Raw genomic sequence first — 18,647 nt, forward strand, 5'->3', positions numbered from 1 at the left:
TCATAAAACACAGTTTACAATTGGAATAACTGAATCTTAAAGGGAAATGGACATAAAGATTGGGAAATGCATATCAGAAACTCGAGAGGATTTTATAGGCAAAAAAGTATTACACCGTCGTTAATTAGAAATAATCCTTTGATGAGAAAAATAAATTAATACACGTAAAAAAATTGTATAAAAGATAACACATTGTAATTGAACAGATAATGATATAAGGAAAACTTTATACCGTCAATATATTATTATTTATTCTACAATACCTTCTAGAATCGTAATTTGATTTTCCTTATTAAGTTTTGAAGCAAACTAGCAATTAAACCTGTGTGATTTTATTGTCACCAAAAAGTAACCGAAGAATTCCAAAATAAATAGAAAATATCTGAAATCGAAAAGCAAAGACAGATATAAATCAAACATAAAAATTCAGAAAAAAAAAACCAACGGGAAAAAGAAAAAGCTGTTGATAATTATTTTCATTAATATTTTCGTGACAAAAATTATGAACAATAAATAAATTAATAAAACTGTACAAGCCATGCGAGCAAATAATTGGGTGTACAACAGGATTAAAATTCAATGTTGGCATCTAATTATATTTAAACTTCTTTTTTTTTATTTTCAATTCTTAAACTTGTAGAGCAACGAATGATGAATGAATGTTAGAGGTGTAAGGAAAAAAAGCAATGTGGCACACCTCAGTGAATGAATGAGCAATTGTTTTGAATTTCTGTATCATTTTCCTGGAAGAATTTTGAATTTTGATCTAAATGAAAAGAAATTCAAAGGGTAGAATATGCTTTACAATTAAAGTACAGTTGTCCATAAATGAAGGGAAAGAAAAATAGAGGAGTGGGGAGAATCCGTTGTTACTGTACATAAATGACAAGGGAGTAAACATAGAGCTTTACCCACGTCATTAAACAAAAGAAACTTTAAAATGTGAAATGAAGTAAAATAAACTATGCCAGATAATTGTATATTTGAGGGTTGTTCTTGTCCCTCTCAAGATACTCCCTGTCAATCAGGCTTTCGATCCTTTTCTTCAAGTCCGCTGGTTTTATTGGAAATTTCAGCTGCTCACAGAAAAATAAATACTTCCTCAAATCAGTATTAATTATAAAAATCAGGTATAAAACAGTCAACAACAAAAAATGATCACCAGCACACAACATAAGAAAGATATTTTACAATTTATCAGTAATTAATCACTGACGGAATTAACACTTATAAGAACAAATTAAACAATAATGAAATAATTTTTCCATAATTAGTTTCTTCCAATTTTTTTTTAATTTATTCATAAAGTAGCTTTAACTTGTGAACTGACTTATTTCATTTTTATTTGTTTATGGAAAAAAAATATATATTTGAACCGATCTTTAGCCTAGAATAAGAGCATAGCATAGCATCGTAAGACCAGGACCTACTAATGGGAATTCACATACTCCACTTGAATTAAATAACCGAAAGGTAATGTTGTCACCTGTTGGAAGAGTTCGGTAATAAGAAGGGTATGACTAAGCACTTTCCTAGTCTTCATTATCCTCACAATAGCAGCATCAACCTGCAGTGAACCGTGCCAGTAATGAAAATATGTTACATCGTAATTATCATTACATGTCTAGTACATAGGCATTAGCAACACCTAGGTAGCTTGGATAACATTGATTGTCTACTATGCCCAAACAAGGTATCTTCCTTCGACAGTCAGTAATATTAGATATACGACTTTCAATATCTAAATTATCATTTCCCAATTTTGTGAACATAACCAAAAATCAAATATTATATTTAATCACAAACTTCATGACTTTTAAGGATATAAAAAAAATTAAAAACCTTAACATCTTTTCTCATTAAAAAAGGTTATGCTTCAGAGGTTTAATATTCATTCAAAGTGTAGACATGGCCATTCGTGAAAATATCTAGTATGACCACGCATGCGAGTTTCTTATTGATTTAAGGCCGTCATATTCCTTAGTGCATTAGTGTCCTGTAGTCTGAGCAAAGTATGGAGGGCTTTTGAGAAAAGAAATTGACCTGATACTGACGGTCTTGGAAAACTCTTTCAGTGGTGCTTGTGTTCTCCTCGACTGTCTCCTTCAACTGAATTGCATTCACCTGCACTCCCCAAGACCATATTAGTTAGGAAAATAATTTCATAATCATTAGTTAGAGGTAAATGACAATTTGAGATTCACTTAATCTGATCCCTAATTAATTCTCCCAAGTATTGGGTATGGTACCTTTATACGGTACAGAGGAGCTGTAAATATGTCATTAAAAACAAATGAGTCATCATCCTCCACATCTCTACCCTTTGGCAACTGTTGCATGTTCAACAAAAGGAACCAAAATTAGAAATTAAAAAGAACCTACAACTGTAAGAACAAAATCATACAATGGTTGTTCTGCAAATTATTACAAACGCACCTTTTGTAGGACACGAACTTTTCCACAGGCAAGTGATTGCAGAGTCCTTCTCAGTTCTTTGTCCTCAATACCAGTAGAGTCCTTGATATCTTGAAAACTTAGTTTCTCAGCATCATTGAATAACATCAGCACAACAGTCTGAAGCACAAGCAGACATACAGAATTAATAACAGAAAAATGCGTGCAACACAAGATAGACTTCTATAAAAATGAAAACATAAAATAAAATAACGGTTTTCAAGAGGCCAACCTGAAATAGGGAGACAGCCAGCTCCTTTTTCCCTTTAGGAAACTCAGCCTTTAATACACAGTGACCTAATGAATTTTGCCACATCAGACGCCTTCCACTGTACTTGCTTAGATAGAATTCTTTGAAAATATCCTGAAGAGAGAATAATGGAAAGAAGAGGACCGTGTCAAGGAAGTCACTTAAAGTATCAAGAACACCAACAGTTAAAAAGAACATTTATGGTGTGTGCTGAACCTGGTAAACGTTCAATTCATGAGGAAGTCTAACATCCATGGGTGGATATGTTGGCCAGTACCTAAACCCATCCAATAATTCCAATTAGATTCAATGAAAAAACAGCGTAAAAATTATCAATTAAAAAGAAAGGGAAAACGCAGTTTACCCAGTTGTCAAGACATGAACACTCATTTCAATCCCTGATGGGAGTTTTGTCCTAGCCTGAGATGACTGTTTGAAGGACTCATTTATTTCTTTAGACAATTCAATGTCCTGAATCAGAAAATAAAAAACGTTATAAAAATCAAGGGAGAGTAAAGCTATATTAATGCATGAAGTTTGTGAGATCATCGTAAAGTAGTTGTACAAAAACTATATGATCACTGGTAATAATTAGCTTTTAATGTTGAAGATGCAGGATTGTTCAGATTCATGTATCAGTTATAATTTTTTATATTCGTAAAGATTTTAATTTTGAACAACTCTAGAATGTGCATTAATATACAATGTGCGGGATGCTTCTTTATTCGAGCATTTCACCACTATCTTAACTTTGTAACACTGCAGGTTCGATCCTGCTCAATTTCCTAGAGCTCGGCAATGCCACAATGGATACTCATCCAAGTCCTGAAGGCCCGATTGTCCACTATAAGCCACTGGTTCAAGCTTTTTGTACTGTTTACACCTCTATTATGTTACTGGTTGTTGTGCCTCCTCTGGTTAGAAGAAGAAATCTATATGTAGCAGCCTCTTGGGTTTCTAGCTCAAAGAGAGTCCAGCTTGGTTTGTATGTGTTTGTTTGATTGTCTATGTTGATGATAATCATTCCAGGAGATTATTTTGCAATAATTTCTCAATTGAAAGTTGCTTTGTCTAATCACTTCCAAACAAGAGATCTTGGCAATCTAAATCACCTTCTTGGTATTGAAGTTACTCAATCAAAGAATGGGATAGAAATTTCCTAAAGAGTGTGCAGTAGACATTTTGAAGGAAACATGAGTACGTTAGATATAGACCCATTGTAGTCCCACAGATCTTGATAAAAGTTGTTACCCAAACAAAGAGAACCACATTTAGATCCAAAAAAAAAAAATTCTTTTGTAGTTGAAAAACTCATTTATCTTATAACTATTAGACCTGAAATTCCTTTTGTAGTTGTAGAGAATCAATTTATGCAATCCCCAGGATGAAGTGGATTGTATTCTCAGGTACATAAAAAAGGTTACTTCACAGGGAATGTTAGATGAAGATAACTGGGTACTGTAGTGCAGATTGGACATGGTCTTACAGGATTATTGATATACACTCTACTATGGGGTACTGTGTCCATTGGTGGATATTCTCTCACAGGAAAGTTAAACAAAAATGTTGCTTGATCTAGCCCATAATATAGAGCTAGGCTAGTTAAAAGCAGACTTGCTTGGACTACTTTCAAAGTTGAAGTTTTATAACATTCAACAGATGAATTTGTATTACGATAATCAGGCAGCCCTTCACATTACATCTAATCCACTATCTCACAAAAAGGACCAAACATAGCAATTAACTGTTACTAACTTCATGAGAAGATTCTTCCCAAAGAAATCATTACTAAGTCTTAAAAATAAAATTATCAACTTGCAGATATCACAACAAAACCTCTTAAGGGCCCAGATCTAGTATACATGAAGTTATACTTACAGGCCCAAATTCATTCCAACTACCATGCCTCATGGATTGGAAGCAACTTAGCTATTAACTTTAATGTTCAGGATACATGAATGTTCAGATTCATGTATAAGTTAGAGGTTTTTCATCTACTGCTCATTAATATTCTTAGTCGTAATTAGCTCTAGAATGTTTATATAAATACATAATCTGCCAAGTGTTTCGTTACTCATAGCATTTTACTAATATCATAGTATGCAACTAAACCCAAGCACACAATCTAATATATGAACTTTCATAAAGAAAGATATTATATCTTTGTGCTATGCATGCTGCAAATGCCTATATGACAGAATGAAATCCAAAAAATAATCTATGCATACTATTTCAACGGCATAGATTTTATACATGCAAAAGTACAGATTGCGAGAAGAGTAATTTTCTGAACCTTTTTGAGTGTCAAATATTGTTTATTGCCTTTTCAAATTAGAATTACGATAAATTTAATAAGCAATAGGATTTAGTTGAATGATGTGAATAGTTTCCATGGATACTCACAAGTCTATGCACATGTTTTTATAAACTAAATTCTAGATAAAAAGGCAATAACAAATTATAATTGATCCTATATCAAAATAACTAGGAAAGCTTAAACCACGGTCCTCTAATTACAGAAACTAGGAAAGCTAAACATTATAATAAATCATCTAATGCTCAAGAAGACAAATAATAAGGCACCAGTCGTTTATAATCAAGAATATCAAAGTTTACTATATATATATATATATATATATATATATATATATATATATATATATATATATATTCTCTTATTAGGAAGGTTTTTATTTATTCTTGCATCCTATCTTCATTATCAGAAGATGACAAATTCCTTCTACTAATTATATTGATTCCGTTGTCTCAATATAAATAAAGCACTCATTGTCTCATAAACACACGGTTTCAGCTCAATGTCTCTTTTTTTTCCTATAGTTTAACAATAATCAACAATTTTGATAACATTAAAAAGGAATTTCCAAGTTCTCAATGTAACCAAATAAATCCTAACCACATTCAAATTCTCAATGAACCTTTTAGCCAAATAGAGATAAAGGGAAAAAATGAGGTCTAATTCAAAGATGTGTACCTTAAACATCCCTTCTAGTTTGTTAGTGAACTGGCTGCCACACTCGGTCTTCAACTGTATTAACAAAAGAAAACGGTTGATATTACTAAAACTTGTATGAGAAACCATTTGACTATTTCAGAAATTAAAAAAGAAAGAAAATCCCTAACCTTGGAGATCATAGATTTCTCAGCATCAATAGAAGCACTCTTTCCTAACAGTAGTCTTTTAGCAAGATCTTTCTTATAAAATGCCTCAAACACATCCTTGCCCTTTAAAAACAAAATGCCAAGTAATCTTGCCAATATCAGTATGGAAGAGAAAGATCAATACAGGTGTATGATAGCATGATGGCCACAAACAAAAGAATACAGCGAATAATGTGTAATTGTTAGCTACTACACCAATGAAACATCAAATATACCTGTATGAACCTGAATAAAACCAGGACTTTATCAAGTGTGCCCTCTAACTCTTCTTCTGAAGTTCCCTTGTTACCTGCACGAAGTTTTTCATCCAAAAACTTGGCAATCAACTCTGCAGGCCGGTTCTGGCGAGGGAAAAAAATAGGAAAGAGTTAGTTGATTGCAAATCACACGTAAAAGAAATCCCACACAAGAGTAAAAAATAAAGACCTAACCCTAAAAGCGGAAAGCACATCTACACAAGCCCTCTAATGGAAAAAAGATAATATGATTAATCAACAGCTTCCACAAATGTAAATCACACGTAAAATAAATCCCACACAAATGTAAAAAATAAAAACCTAAGCCTAAAAGTGGAAAGCACATTTTCACAAGCCCTCTAATGGACAAAAGATAGTATGGTTAATCAATAGCTTGCACCGATACTCAATCACCAGAATGGGAATGGTCAAAAATGGAATTTTGAAGTTTATATCACGAGGTAAAAGATATGCCAAGCCTTTTGAGCTAGCAGCAGGGTGAGAAACAAATAACACAATGAATTTGCTTAGCATTATATATGTAATATTCAAGGAATTAATACAGTAATAATGGTTTCCTATGCTGTAGTGGTTTTACATGACTATGAAAAGCATTATGTACATGAATGTTACACTAAAAGCCATTAGTTATAGAATTATAAATATACAGTATGATCTATGCTATGAAATAGCACTCTCCTAAGAAATTGTATAGGATAAAATAATGGGAAGACATGCTTTATTCAATGCCGGTGTTCTTTATTTACTTTTGCTGTTTCCTCAGAAAATGGTAAGCTAGCAAAGACAATGAAGAGTTCTCATCGTTGGTCTTTCTGCTAACACCCCCACCAACCAGGGCCAAGGGCTAGATTGACATGAGCCCTGGGGGCACTTAATTTAGGCACTTATGCCACCTCATCTTTTTCTAGGAGATCCGTACAAGTCACGTTTCATCTCTTTCCTGAGACAGTACACTGAAATGTTACGGATTCATAGACCTAACATACCTCTCTCTATCTTGGTATGTTTCATCCAATATACAGTTCAGAAAATGAAAAACAATCAGAGAATACAAGTCCAAACAAACCACCCATTTGGAGAGAGTTTAATCCAGGAGGTGAGCATAGAGTGCAACAACTACCACGCATGAGGCAGTTGTTGTAAGAAGTGTGGCAGTTTTACAGACAGAATTTTCATAATGTAGAGTGCAATAACTAATGTCAGGCAATTATGCCAGGATTTTAGGATGGTGTAGAGAGAAGAAGCAGGGAATCAGATTTGTTGTGTATGGTATTCTGAAATTTAGGATGGAAGTCACTTGTAATGTATGGCATTCTGTAGGAGATTTATGCTCTGGATGAGCCTTGGCCCAATATTTACTAAATAAGGTCTATGGAGGAAATTTAGCACCCTGTTTGGGATTATTATGTAACAGTGTGTAGGGTATGTACTGTCCCCTTGAGTATATTATTATGCTAAACTCAAAAGGCTTTAGCAGAAAAAGAAGTGTTTCTATACCATTGTGCACTTTACAGCAATTCTGTCAGTTGGTTGGAGTCGAATGACATATATGAGAGGATATTTTAACGTTATAGCTACACAATAGGCTTTTCTCTTAGCATTGAATCCTTTATCCTGGGACGTGGTGGCAGTAGAGAAGGTATTTCAATTCATTCATGTGGAAATCATGTATGGGATTGATCAAGGTTACTACACCCATATACACCAATCCCAGATAAGAGTTGGAGAAAGGTCTCTGAGAAAGGGTGAAGAGCATCTCAGTAAAAACAAGGAAGGCTTGGACGGTGGCCGAAAACCTAAAATAAATATTATGGCTGATGAATCAGGCAAGGGGTGAGGAATAATATTTGTAGAAAGAAATCAATTTATAAGGGAAAGCTTATAGAGCAGTGGGCTTAGACCATGGGGACCCCAGATACATGCAGCAGCAGCACCCCTCTAGATTTGGAAAGACTTCATGAAAGACTAAGGGGGTTCATTCTGTTGGAATTTCAATAGATATTTTACATAAAATAAAAAGTAATGTATTTAAAAGATTTTGTAAGAATGTACTGCACTTTTGAAGATTTTTTTATAATACTTTTATGATTACGATTTTGTAATTTTTTATTCTGAAAGATTTATAAAATATGAATGCATCAATAACTATCATCTTATTTCAAAAAATTATGGGAATCAAAGTGCATTTCAGTGCTAGGATAAAGAAAAAATTTTAAAGACCCATTAAGTCAGACAACAAAATAATGTATAACAGTCAAATAAGAAAAGAAAGACCCTATTTTGATTGATTAAAAAATTATATATACTAATAATGGCAGTAACCCAGAAATTAATTGTAGGAACCAATAATAATAGAAAACAATTACTTGGATGTAGAAAAAACATATAAAACCGACAGAGAACTCTACAATTGTTGTCACTATTGAAATTGACAAAAGTCTGAATAAGAGTAGAAAGTCTCATATTTGGATGAGATTGTTTCAGACGAATGGTATTTATATGTACAAATAAAAGTCACACAAAATTCATAATAATCCAATCAAGAAAATAATACATTGAAATTTGTATGATTTTGAATTCCCGATGATTATATTTTAGTCGTTTAAAATATTAATTGAACACCACCAGAATCTGTTGCCCTCTAAAACAATCCTAATACTCTTTGATTGAACACCGTGCGATTTTTTTTAATGTTCAAAAATCTTTAACATAAAGTATTTTAAAATATTTTGAAATCCCAACAGAATACAATCCCCTAATGTAGAGTAGGGAGATTTCATGAGTTTCTTCTCATGGTTCAGTTCTCATACCACAAACCTATCATGTGCACGATGGGTATAGATTATTATAGAAGACCATATACAAACCTCTTTCAATTTGAGAGGGCTAGGGGAGTCAATGGGTACATAAGACATGCATAGACAGTTGAGAAAGCTTGGGGAGCCAATGGAGGAATTGATGACAAACTGAGGAACATGGATATGAGGACGACCCAAGGTTAGTGGGCGAATTAAGAGGAAACAGGCTAACCTGAACACAACGAACCTATTCCATGACTTGGTATTATCACATCAAAGCTATTGCCCTGGTGGCAAAGAAATCCTAATGTTCAGTGATGATGCAAAGGAGGTATGACAAGAGCTGGAGAATTTGTAAAGGCAATAGCTCACTAGAAATTCAATGGATAATGTGCAAAGAAATTGGAATGCCTTGTAACTCCTTCAAGCATTTAGTTTGGATCTTTTCTTACAGGGGAATTTCTCTTTCTCATTCCACTCAACCAATGACTCTACTTTCTCCGATATTTTCTCTTTTTAGGACGATGTATACTAAGCACTGATATACATGTTCTCCTTCCTATTAATGTATTTTTTTCGTTGAAAAGTATATTAAAGTCACTGTTACACTGCTATAACATGTAGGAAAGAAGGAAAGGAATTCAATGGCCTGAAGAAGATAATAGCTTTATTGATCTTTCCCGTAATGGCATCTATCATTAGCAGACTCCGGCTTTATAACGCTATAGAATGTATACTTGAGGCCTCCTTCTAAAACCATTACCTTACAGTTTGAAGATTCTGTTATTGAAGACAGTGTAAGCTGTAAAGCTACAAACTTGGAAGTTTGAACAAAAAAATAAAACAGCTTTGAATAATTTTAAAAAACTCAAAAATCAAGTAATTCAACTATCTTTTACAGACATTATGTTTGCACGAATAGGATTGCCAGTCACGTCGACATAATCATATAGTGGATAAGAATTCTTATTTATGCCCATATTAGGTTGAGATATTTCCAGAAGACTGGTTGGGGCTTTCTATGTTGGGATATTTATTAAACGGAAACTAACACAACAAAATGAGAAGTACCTGACGAAGATTGATGAGGTGCTCAAATGAATCTTTGATGGTGTTACAGAATGCTTCATTCTTGGAAAAGCTTTCTTCCCATGTTGTGTCAAGAGAAGCCTTAAATTCCAAAAGGGATGAAACCATATCTTTATCCTTCTCCTCATCCAAAACAATGCCCTGACCAGTTCTCCTGATGTATGAACTAATTGCCTGCCTCAATGACTCAAGGGCATTGACCCTTAAAAAGAGTGAATACATTCTCTGAAGGTCTTCGATACGATTCCCATCCATAAGCATTGCAAAGCCCTATTACAACACAAATAAAACTTTGAGCAATGAAAAACAAAACAAAAAGTACCAGCTCAAAATCTAGTAGTTGACGTGATCAAAACCTTATCAAGGATGGCAGGTATATGACGTTCAAGAAGTTGTTTTTCTGCTGTTGCTATCAATGGCTTCCTAGTACTTGCATCCAAGTAGATCAAGCATCTTTCATGCTCTTCTTGCAATCTTATCTGCAAAAGGAGCACCCAAAAACATCTGTGCAGTAAGTACACAACATGGACAAGGGAAGAATTGACAAAGAAAGATAACTTTTATTAGCAGATAATACTCTGATGTTGAACGACATAATCCATTTATTAAATAATTACGTAAATAACAAAATCCAATAAAATAATACAATGGGCTATGGAAAAGAAAACACCTCCACATGCTTCAAATAATCTGGAACATCTGATTGCTGCATGTATTTCACACCTTCAGCAGCATAAAATTCAGATGTGCATTCAAGGAATGGCTTCTCAAAGCTTTCCGCATAAATTCCCAGAGCAGTAAACATCTTCAAAAGATGGTTTAGAAGGGTTCTATCCACCGCTTCACCTTTTCTGAGAAGACAAGAAAAAATATGTAACACATGACAAAAGGATCTTACAGCTAACTTTCCTAAACTGAATGAGAAAGTATAATTATAATAAGAAAATGACGCCTCATATTTATGCAATGAATCTAATATGCTAAAAAAACCCAACCGTTTGCACACTACTTATACAAAAAGTTGCAACAGATTTAAATAAAATAAATAACAGTTGACATTCCAATACATTCTGATCAGATGCCCAGTTGAAGTGATTACATAGGTCAGTATTTGTTGGTCATCAAAAAATGTCTTATGTGGTAATCCAAGAATACACAAACTCATCCATAACAACTAAGGATCTTATTTTAACCCCTCTAGATGTCTCCAATCCTAACCGTTCATGAGCTTATGTGAATAAAAAGCAGCCATCGTCGGTCACTTTGCTAACCTGAAAATTAAATGCCCACTCCCCTGAAACTATATGCAAGTTTGAATATCCAATCCCACAAGCAAAACATGCCCGATTAATATTCCTCCTCATTAATCAAAAGCAAAATTCTTAGAAAGATAACGGCAGAGGAATGTGTTTAGTCCTGAATTTAAATAGAAATCAAATTAGTAATTGCAGTTTGGAAAATGATATTTTGTAATCAATGATATCACTATTGGCAAATATATTCAGCATGTATGCATTTCATTGAATACAACAAGTTAAAGGAATGGAGGCACAAAGATTAAAACATAAAATAAAACCAAAGAGAAGAGCCAAGAAACTCTCCATCGCAGCTCACCCTTGCTTACATGGAGAGAAGTATGGATCATTTAAACAGGCAGCATGTATATGACAGATTTCCAGTCTTTACAAATATTGAGATTGCAAAAAAGGACTAACCTTTCACTTTCAATCATTCGAAGAAGACCAGTAACAGTTTTGTGTTCTACTTCAGGAGACAATGAAAGATGTTTGCGGAAAAGTTGTAAGCCCATGTCCCATAATGACCGTACATTTGCCGTTTGTTTCACATAGGTCCTGTCCAGATACAAGGCTATACCACGAATCATCAACATTTGATCACAAAGATCCTGCCAACATCTCTCAACTAAAGAGAGGAAAACAACTAAATCTGGGCTCTGGCCAACCAAAGACTGCAACGCTGCAGATATATGTGATTCACACTCCTTCTCTATTCGTTGATAAAGATTTCCACCCATTTTATAAAGGCAGAGATCATTCACAGCCTACAGAGATTATAAGTTCACATGAAATACCAATCTGCTAGTCAATGATAAATATTCACATGTCTAAATCAACAGTGATAGCAATAATAATGACAATAACTCAAGAAATTCCATTATTACCTGATAAAGCTTCTCCAAGTCACAGGAGTTAGGTTGCTTCAAAAATATAGCACAAATGGCAGACTTTAGTTTTGCCCATGTATCCTCCTCAAAATTTGTGGGCAGTGTTGGCTTAGCTACAAAGGAAAAACAGAAAAGATGAAATAGAAATTTAGAAGCCATCCTATTCATAAGCTAAAAATTAGATATTATTTATATATGCTACAACGTCAATGGATTTTCAACAGAAGAGAATGAAGATAGAAATAAAGGCTAAATAGGAAAAACAAACACACGGCACAGCCATGTTTAACAGGTCTATTCAACATAATCACAGGACAGACACGAGGAACTTTGAGTTTCAGACACGGAATCTAGAGAAATGTAACCAAAAGGGAACTCAAAATTAAATAAATAACATCATACAAGAGGTGAGTTCGTAACGTAACCTACAATCATTATCTTGGAAATGTCAGCACAATATCGTGCCAATAAAACTCAAAACCACTAGGACATGTCAGAAAAAGACAATGGATATCATCAACATATATTAGCTCGATCCAGACTCTCGTAATTTCTTACAGCAGAGCTTTACCAGCAGCATCTATATAACAGTATTATCACGTATAGAATTGATTAAAGTTCCCTTGTTTAACTTCTTGCAAAGCTGAAGTGCATAAGTTAAGTTCAGCTTCCTATCTCCTACCAGGATAAGTGTTTACCGAGAAATTCATCGGCACTAAGACCATTATCATCTTACAACAAGAACCTGCTTTTACTTCTCCTAGGGGTTTGAAACTCAGACTCGCTAAGTTACTAATCTCTGGCACTATAGACTCGCTAAGTTAGTAGAAAGCAGGAGGAAGCTAAATAGAGGCAGAAATGAAAGCTGGAACAGAACGAATGTAGAATCTTGGGAAGCAGTTTGGGAACAATTACAGATCAGAAGCAACAATTAAAGTGCAAAAACCTAAAATTAAGTAACAGAAATGAGCGAGGCAAAATTGAAAAGAGGGAAAGGGCGTTATGGGGGAATAGGAGGGAAAGAGAGAGAAACCCTCGAGATAAGAGGGGAAGGGTTAAAAGCGAAGTAGAATGAATCGGAAGGGACCTTTGTGGAGCTTGATGAGGAGCTTCTTGGCGGGTTGGGGCGGGGTGGCTTTCTTGCGGGAAAGATTGGCGGCGCGGGCATTGGGGAGATCGTCGTCGAGAGGCATGGAGGAAGAGTCCAAAACGGCGTCGTCGGAGGGGGCGCGTAGGAGGAGCGACTTGGCCTTTTTCATAGGGGGTGGCGGCGACGGGGAGGAACCAGCGGTGCCCGACCGTTTGGTGGGGAGAGACATCAAATGGAGAAAGAGGAAGAGAGAAGGGAGAGTGATCAACACACCATTGTGTTTGTTTGGCTTTGTGTTGTCACCCAAACTATAGAGAAGAGGAAGAAAAAAAAGAAAATAAACAAATATGATTATCAAAATGGGTTAAAACTCGAGAGCAAGTCGGTCCTAGTTCGTGATGAATTAAATAAATATGTAAATTTTAATATGGATTAAGAGTGAACTTGATCTATTAATAATTCAATTTCTACTGGGTGAATTGGTTTAGTTCACCCATTCATAAAAAAAACTTATTTCATTTTTAATTTTAATTCAAAACACAAACAAATTTTTATTTTTTGAAATTTTAGAATAAAATAGTTTACCTAATTCATTTATTTTTATTTTTATTTTTTATTTTTATTAAACATTTTCATTTGATATGGTAAGTTATAATTTAAATTTTATTTAGAATTATAATTTAATTTTTAGAATCAATGATTTATTTATTATCTAGAAAATACAAAATTTTAAATGAATTTAAATTTTGGGTTAAATATGTTTTTAGTCCCTAAACTATTGGTCGTTTCTGGTTTTCGTCCCTCTTACAAAGTAAGGTACAATTTGGTCCTCATTCTTCTCGAAACGTTCGTTTTAGTCCTCCAAAACTAAACACTGTTTAAAAATTTTCCGAGGACTAAAACGAAGAGACCAAATTGTACCTTACTTTAAAAGAGGACGAAAACCAGAAACGGCCAATAGTTTAGGGACTAAAAACATATTTAACCCTTAAATTTTTTTATATTTTAGTTATATATTAAAAAACATTAAATTAAAGAAAAATAAATGAATTTTTAATTAAATAAGCACCAAACTAGAGACTGCCCCTTCCCATGCCATAGGTTATCCCAACGCATATCTTTTTTTTATTAGGTCATATTTTAATTATTTATTTTTATTGTCCTTTTTTAAATATTTAACTATTATTTAGAGAACAAAATTAAAATTAATGTTTTAATAATATGGAATTTAGAAGATTTAAATAAACGGTTTTCTTTAAAATGATGTAGAAAAAAAATTTGTAAAAACTAACATAAATGGATTTTCAGAGCAAATTTTAAGATATTTTTTTGGAAGAGAAATGATAGTGACATGTTTTTGGAATATATGTTTGTTATGGGCCAAATTTATTAGGAGTTACACGTGTTTAGGATTCTTGTTTGTTATTTAATAAATCTTGTTTTATAATAGGTTAAAATGTTAACTAGTAATTGAAAAAGAGTTATGTTTGATCCTTCTTATTATAATTATAAAAAATTGGTTGGAAATTTGGTTCTTTTATTTTTTAAGAGTGGAAGGGATTAATCCTAATTACTTCTTTTCAGTTCCCATTATTAAAAAATACTATAAAGGTATTTTTCTTATTTTTTTTAAGAATAGAATAACGAAAATTGTTTAGAAAATATTAATTTTGAAAATATAAATATATGGTTAGATATTTATTTTTAGGATACTTGGGTAACACTAAATATTACGTGAAACATTAACTTATAATAACATTAAATATCATTCTTAAAAATATAAAAAAATTAGAAATAAGAATTAAAAATTTTAAATTTATTTTTTAGCTTTTTAATAAAAGCTAGGTGAAAGTCTCATTAATATATATATATATATATATATATATATATATATATATATATAATGTAAAAGTAATTAAAAACAAATGTTTAGAGTTTTTAAGAAAAACTTTTACACACATTCAAACTTCCAAAAGAATTTTAACATGTGTTAATATATTATGATGAGCATTAAAATCAAAATAACGTATTTTTCAAAAAATATTAATATGCATATTATAAAAGATTTAAAACAGATTAAATATTATCTAAAAGGACACTATTTCAAACACAATTTTCATACTAAAAAGTTTTGTGATAGGATTTTTTCTAGGTGATATAGTAATTATACCAAATATCATGTAAAAAACATTAATTTAAATCCATAGTATTCAAACCTGAATAAGAAGACTAAGAAATTTTGTATAACTTAAAATTTGTACACCTAATTTTGTACGATAATAAATTATGTAATGTTAATTTTTTGTACAAAAATTATTATGTTAAGTAACAAAGAAAATAAATTATTTTTTCAAAATATGAAATTAATTATTTAAGAAACCCTAAACTATATTTACTTAAATAACAACCCTCACCATAAGACAATAACCTTTCACACATAATATGAACAATAATGATAGTATGTTCTATTTGTCTCATTCCAATGAATGAGTACATTTCCTACCAAATATGGACATGAAAGAAGGAGAGAATGAGTTTATGAAAACTATATTAGTTATCCCAATAATAATAGGTGGTATAATAATAATTAAACCATATGTTCTTCTTCAAGAGAATATTTGATCATCAATTAACTCCTGACCATCCAGAAAAAGATGTTATAGTTCATGCAGATACACCCTCTGCACTTTGATAAAAGAGTTCATTAGAAAAATTATTAAAAAAATTATTGTAGGAATTACTATGCTATATTTCTCTCACTTCCATGAATGAGTATATATTATACTCAATTATGAATGACAAAGAAAGAGAGGAAGAAAATTGATTTATAAAAAATAATAATAATTAGTATCAATGATAGGATTTTTCATGTGTGATATAACAGTAATTATACTAAATATCATGTAAAAAACATTAATTTAAACACATAATTTTCATATGACAATTGAAAGACTAAAAAGTTTTGTATAACTTCAAATTTGTAGATTACAATTTTTGTATGACATTAAATTTTGTAACCTTAAATTTTTGTACAAAAATTATGTTTTAGGTAACTAAGAAAATAAATGACTTGGACAATTACCTTCCACGGACAATAGAACAACAATGATAGTATTTTTTATTTGTCTTATTCCAATGAGTGAATGAGTACATATAGTACGAAATTAAGGATGAGGGAGAGGGAGATAATGAATTTAGTAAAACTAATATTAGTTATCCTAATATAACTATACCAAAAATGCAAAGATGGTGTTGTGGCTCATGTTGGAGCACAAGTGGCACAACATCAACCATTGAAAATGCACTTGATAAAAAAATTCATTAAAAAAATTATTCTAGGAATTACTATACAAAAAATAAAACAATAGAAAATGACACATATGGCAGACAAATAATAGTGGTGTACAAAAAACTAAAATCAAAATAAGATAAAATTTTATAAGAAAATTATTATACAAATGGAGATAAATGAGAGACCTATGAGATGAAAAATATTTTTATTATTTATTTATTTACTCGGATAAAATTGGGTGTTATTGGTAATGCTTTTGATGAAAGAGTTTAATAGAAAATTGATTCTATGAATCATTCTGAAAGGCACTAAAAAATAAGAGTGCAATTATCTTTCGTTTATAATGGTTGGGATAAACTTAAATTTTAGGATTTTATTAATAAGTTTGTTTAAATATTATTTTATTAGTTTTTGGATCTAATAATATTTAATTTGATTTGATAGAGATAAAATAGGGATACGTAACTATGATTTTCGTTTATCTAGGTACAATATTATATTTACGATAGATTAACCAGATTTTATTTTTAGGATAGTTGATATTTTATTTTTAGATTTTATTTTTATTTTCGTAATATTGTAAGTGTCACGGCTATTTAAAGTCTTCCATTATCAATTAATAATAAGACTCAATTTTAGGAAAATATATGAGTGTGTGTATCGTGACATTTTCTTAACAATAATAGAATAAAACACAAAACTCCCTTATAAACTGAGATGGATCTTCTATCCTTCCTTGTCATCCAACATCAAACTTGCTCTTTTCATTAACAATTAGGTTCTTTACTTTCTTCATGACTAATATCTCCTTTGCTTCAGTCGTCTTCGAAGTAACCTTCACCCATTTCTTATTGATCTTGGTTGACTTCTTACTATCCGGAATCATCTCTTCATATTCATGTTTTCTTTTTGTTAATATCTTTTCCATTTCGACGACTGAGCATATGACTTGAATTCCTAATCTCTAATCGCAGCCTGTTGCGAAACATCACATCTCCTCCTTCTCAAGAATGACATTGTTGGTTTTTCATGTAATCGAAACACACTTTTCAACAAATGGTGTTGTTGTCGGGATCAAAGACGGATCATCTTGGAAATCATATTTATTGTGTTGTACATAATGTCAACACCAAATTTTGTCCGGGTTGAAAAAATGTGTTTTTATGGTTTTTTATTTTATTTTTATTTACCTTTTTGTTTTATTCTATTTTTATGTATTTAGTTTTTTGCTTTTAATTTTTTTCTATTTTATTTCTTATTTTCAATTTGTTTTAATAGTGTTAATTAATCAAAATAATTAAAAAATTGAAAAATAAAATTAAAATTAAAAATAAAGTAAAAAATAAATAAAATAAAATTGGAAAAAGTAAAAAAATAGAAAAAAGGGAGAAAACGTGGGAAATGGGATAGGAGACGTGTCTCAGCAGAGGAGACCAGGTGGTTACAAGGGAATATTTTCAAGATTTTGGAGGGGGGATTTGGTTGGATCAGAGAGAGAGAAAAAAAGAAAAAGGGCACACGAGGACGATCATTGGGGAATCATCATTCAGACTCACCATTGGCACAGGCAGAGAAGACGAAAAGCTAGAGAAAGTCACCGGATATTCGTAGCTAGCAGCAGCCTTAGAGCTCCGAGAGGTAAGCTTCTTGCTCCCCTGTGTGGTCATGATGCTTATTCCATTTTGTTTATGCTATGGTAAGTCTGCTATATTCCCTGTTTTATAATCTTATAGCATTTGTTTATCTTCTTCCTCTGAGCATCCATCTTCATCTTCTTTTAACATTGAACCTCCAACTTCCTTCATCCATATTCACCCACTGCCACAAGACACATTAACACCCACGGCCGTCATCAATCTTCACGTCCAACACTTGATCATCTCCATTACCTGCTGAAACTCCCACCCATCATCACGGGCACATACGTAAGCTTTGTCAAACCTCATTCCCTCATCCACTCATAAACCATCATCCATATTTGCCCACGGCCACTACCAACGCCTCACGGTCACCGCCTTATTCCTCCATTGGAACCTCCATTCCAACCCACGC

At 32.4% G+C, this 18,647-nt stretch overlaps 1 protein-coding gene across 1 annotated transcript; it reads right to left on the reverse strand.

The window, feature by feature from the left end:
- Positions 1–702: 702 nt before the first annotated feature.
- Positions 703–13,621, reverse strand: CUL4 (cullin4). Its single transcript, XM_047309863.2, has 17 exons — positions 13,301–13,621; positions 12,211–12,326; positions 11,744–12,090; positions 10,699–10,879; positions 10,385–10,507; positions 10,011–10,298; positions 6,100–6,225; positions 5,846–5,947; positions 5,697–5,750; positions 3,069–3,175; positions 2,921–2,981; positions 2,687–2,818; positions 2,437–2,574; positions 2,250–2,330; positions 2,044–2,124; positions 1,487–1,567; positions 703–1,076 (listed from the first exon to the last, which is right to left on the reverse strand). Exons 1-17 carry the CDS (start codon positions 13,530–13,532, stop codon positions 963–965), a joined length of 2,364 nt encoding a protein of 787 aa, XP_047165819.1. The 5' UTR covers positions 13,533–13,621; the 3' UTR covers positions 703–962.
- Between the last annotated feature and the right edge of the window lie 5,026 nt (positions 13,622–18,647).

Source organism: Vigna umbellata, chromosome 5 (genome assembly GCF_029865625.1).
Source record: "Vigna umbellata cultivar VRB3 chromosome 5, Vumbellata_1.0, whole genome shotgun sequence".
NCBI lineage: Eukaryota > Viridiplantae > Streptophyta > Magnoliopsida > Fabales > Fabaceae > Vigna > Vigna umbellata.

Bases quoted from the DNA above. Each gene is read 5' to 3' on its own strand.
- CUL4 (XM_047309863.2), bottom strand. From the start codon at position 13,532: ATGTCTCTCCCCACCAAACGGTCGGGCACCGCTGGTTCCTCCCCGTCG. The intron at 10,508-10,698 runs GTGTTTTCTTTT...CTCCTTTTGCAG, and splicing joins ATTATTTGAAGCATGTGGAG to ATAAGATTGCAAGAAGAGCA. The intron at 2,125-2,249 runs GTACCATACCCA...TGGGGAGTGCAG, and splicing joins CTCCTCTGTACCGTATAAAG to GTGAATGCAATTCAGTTGAA.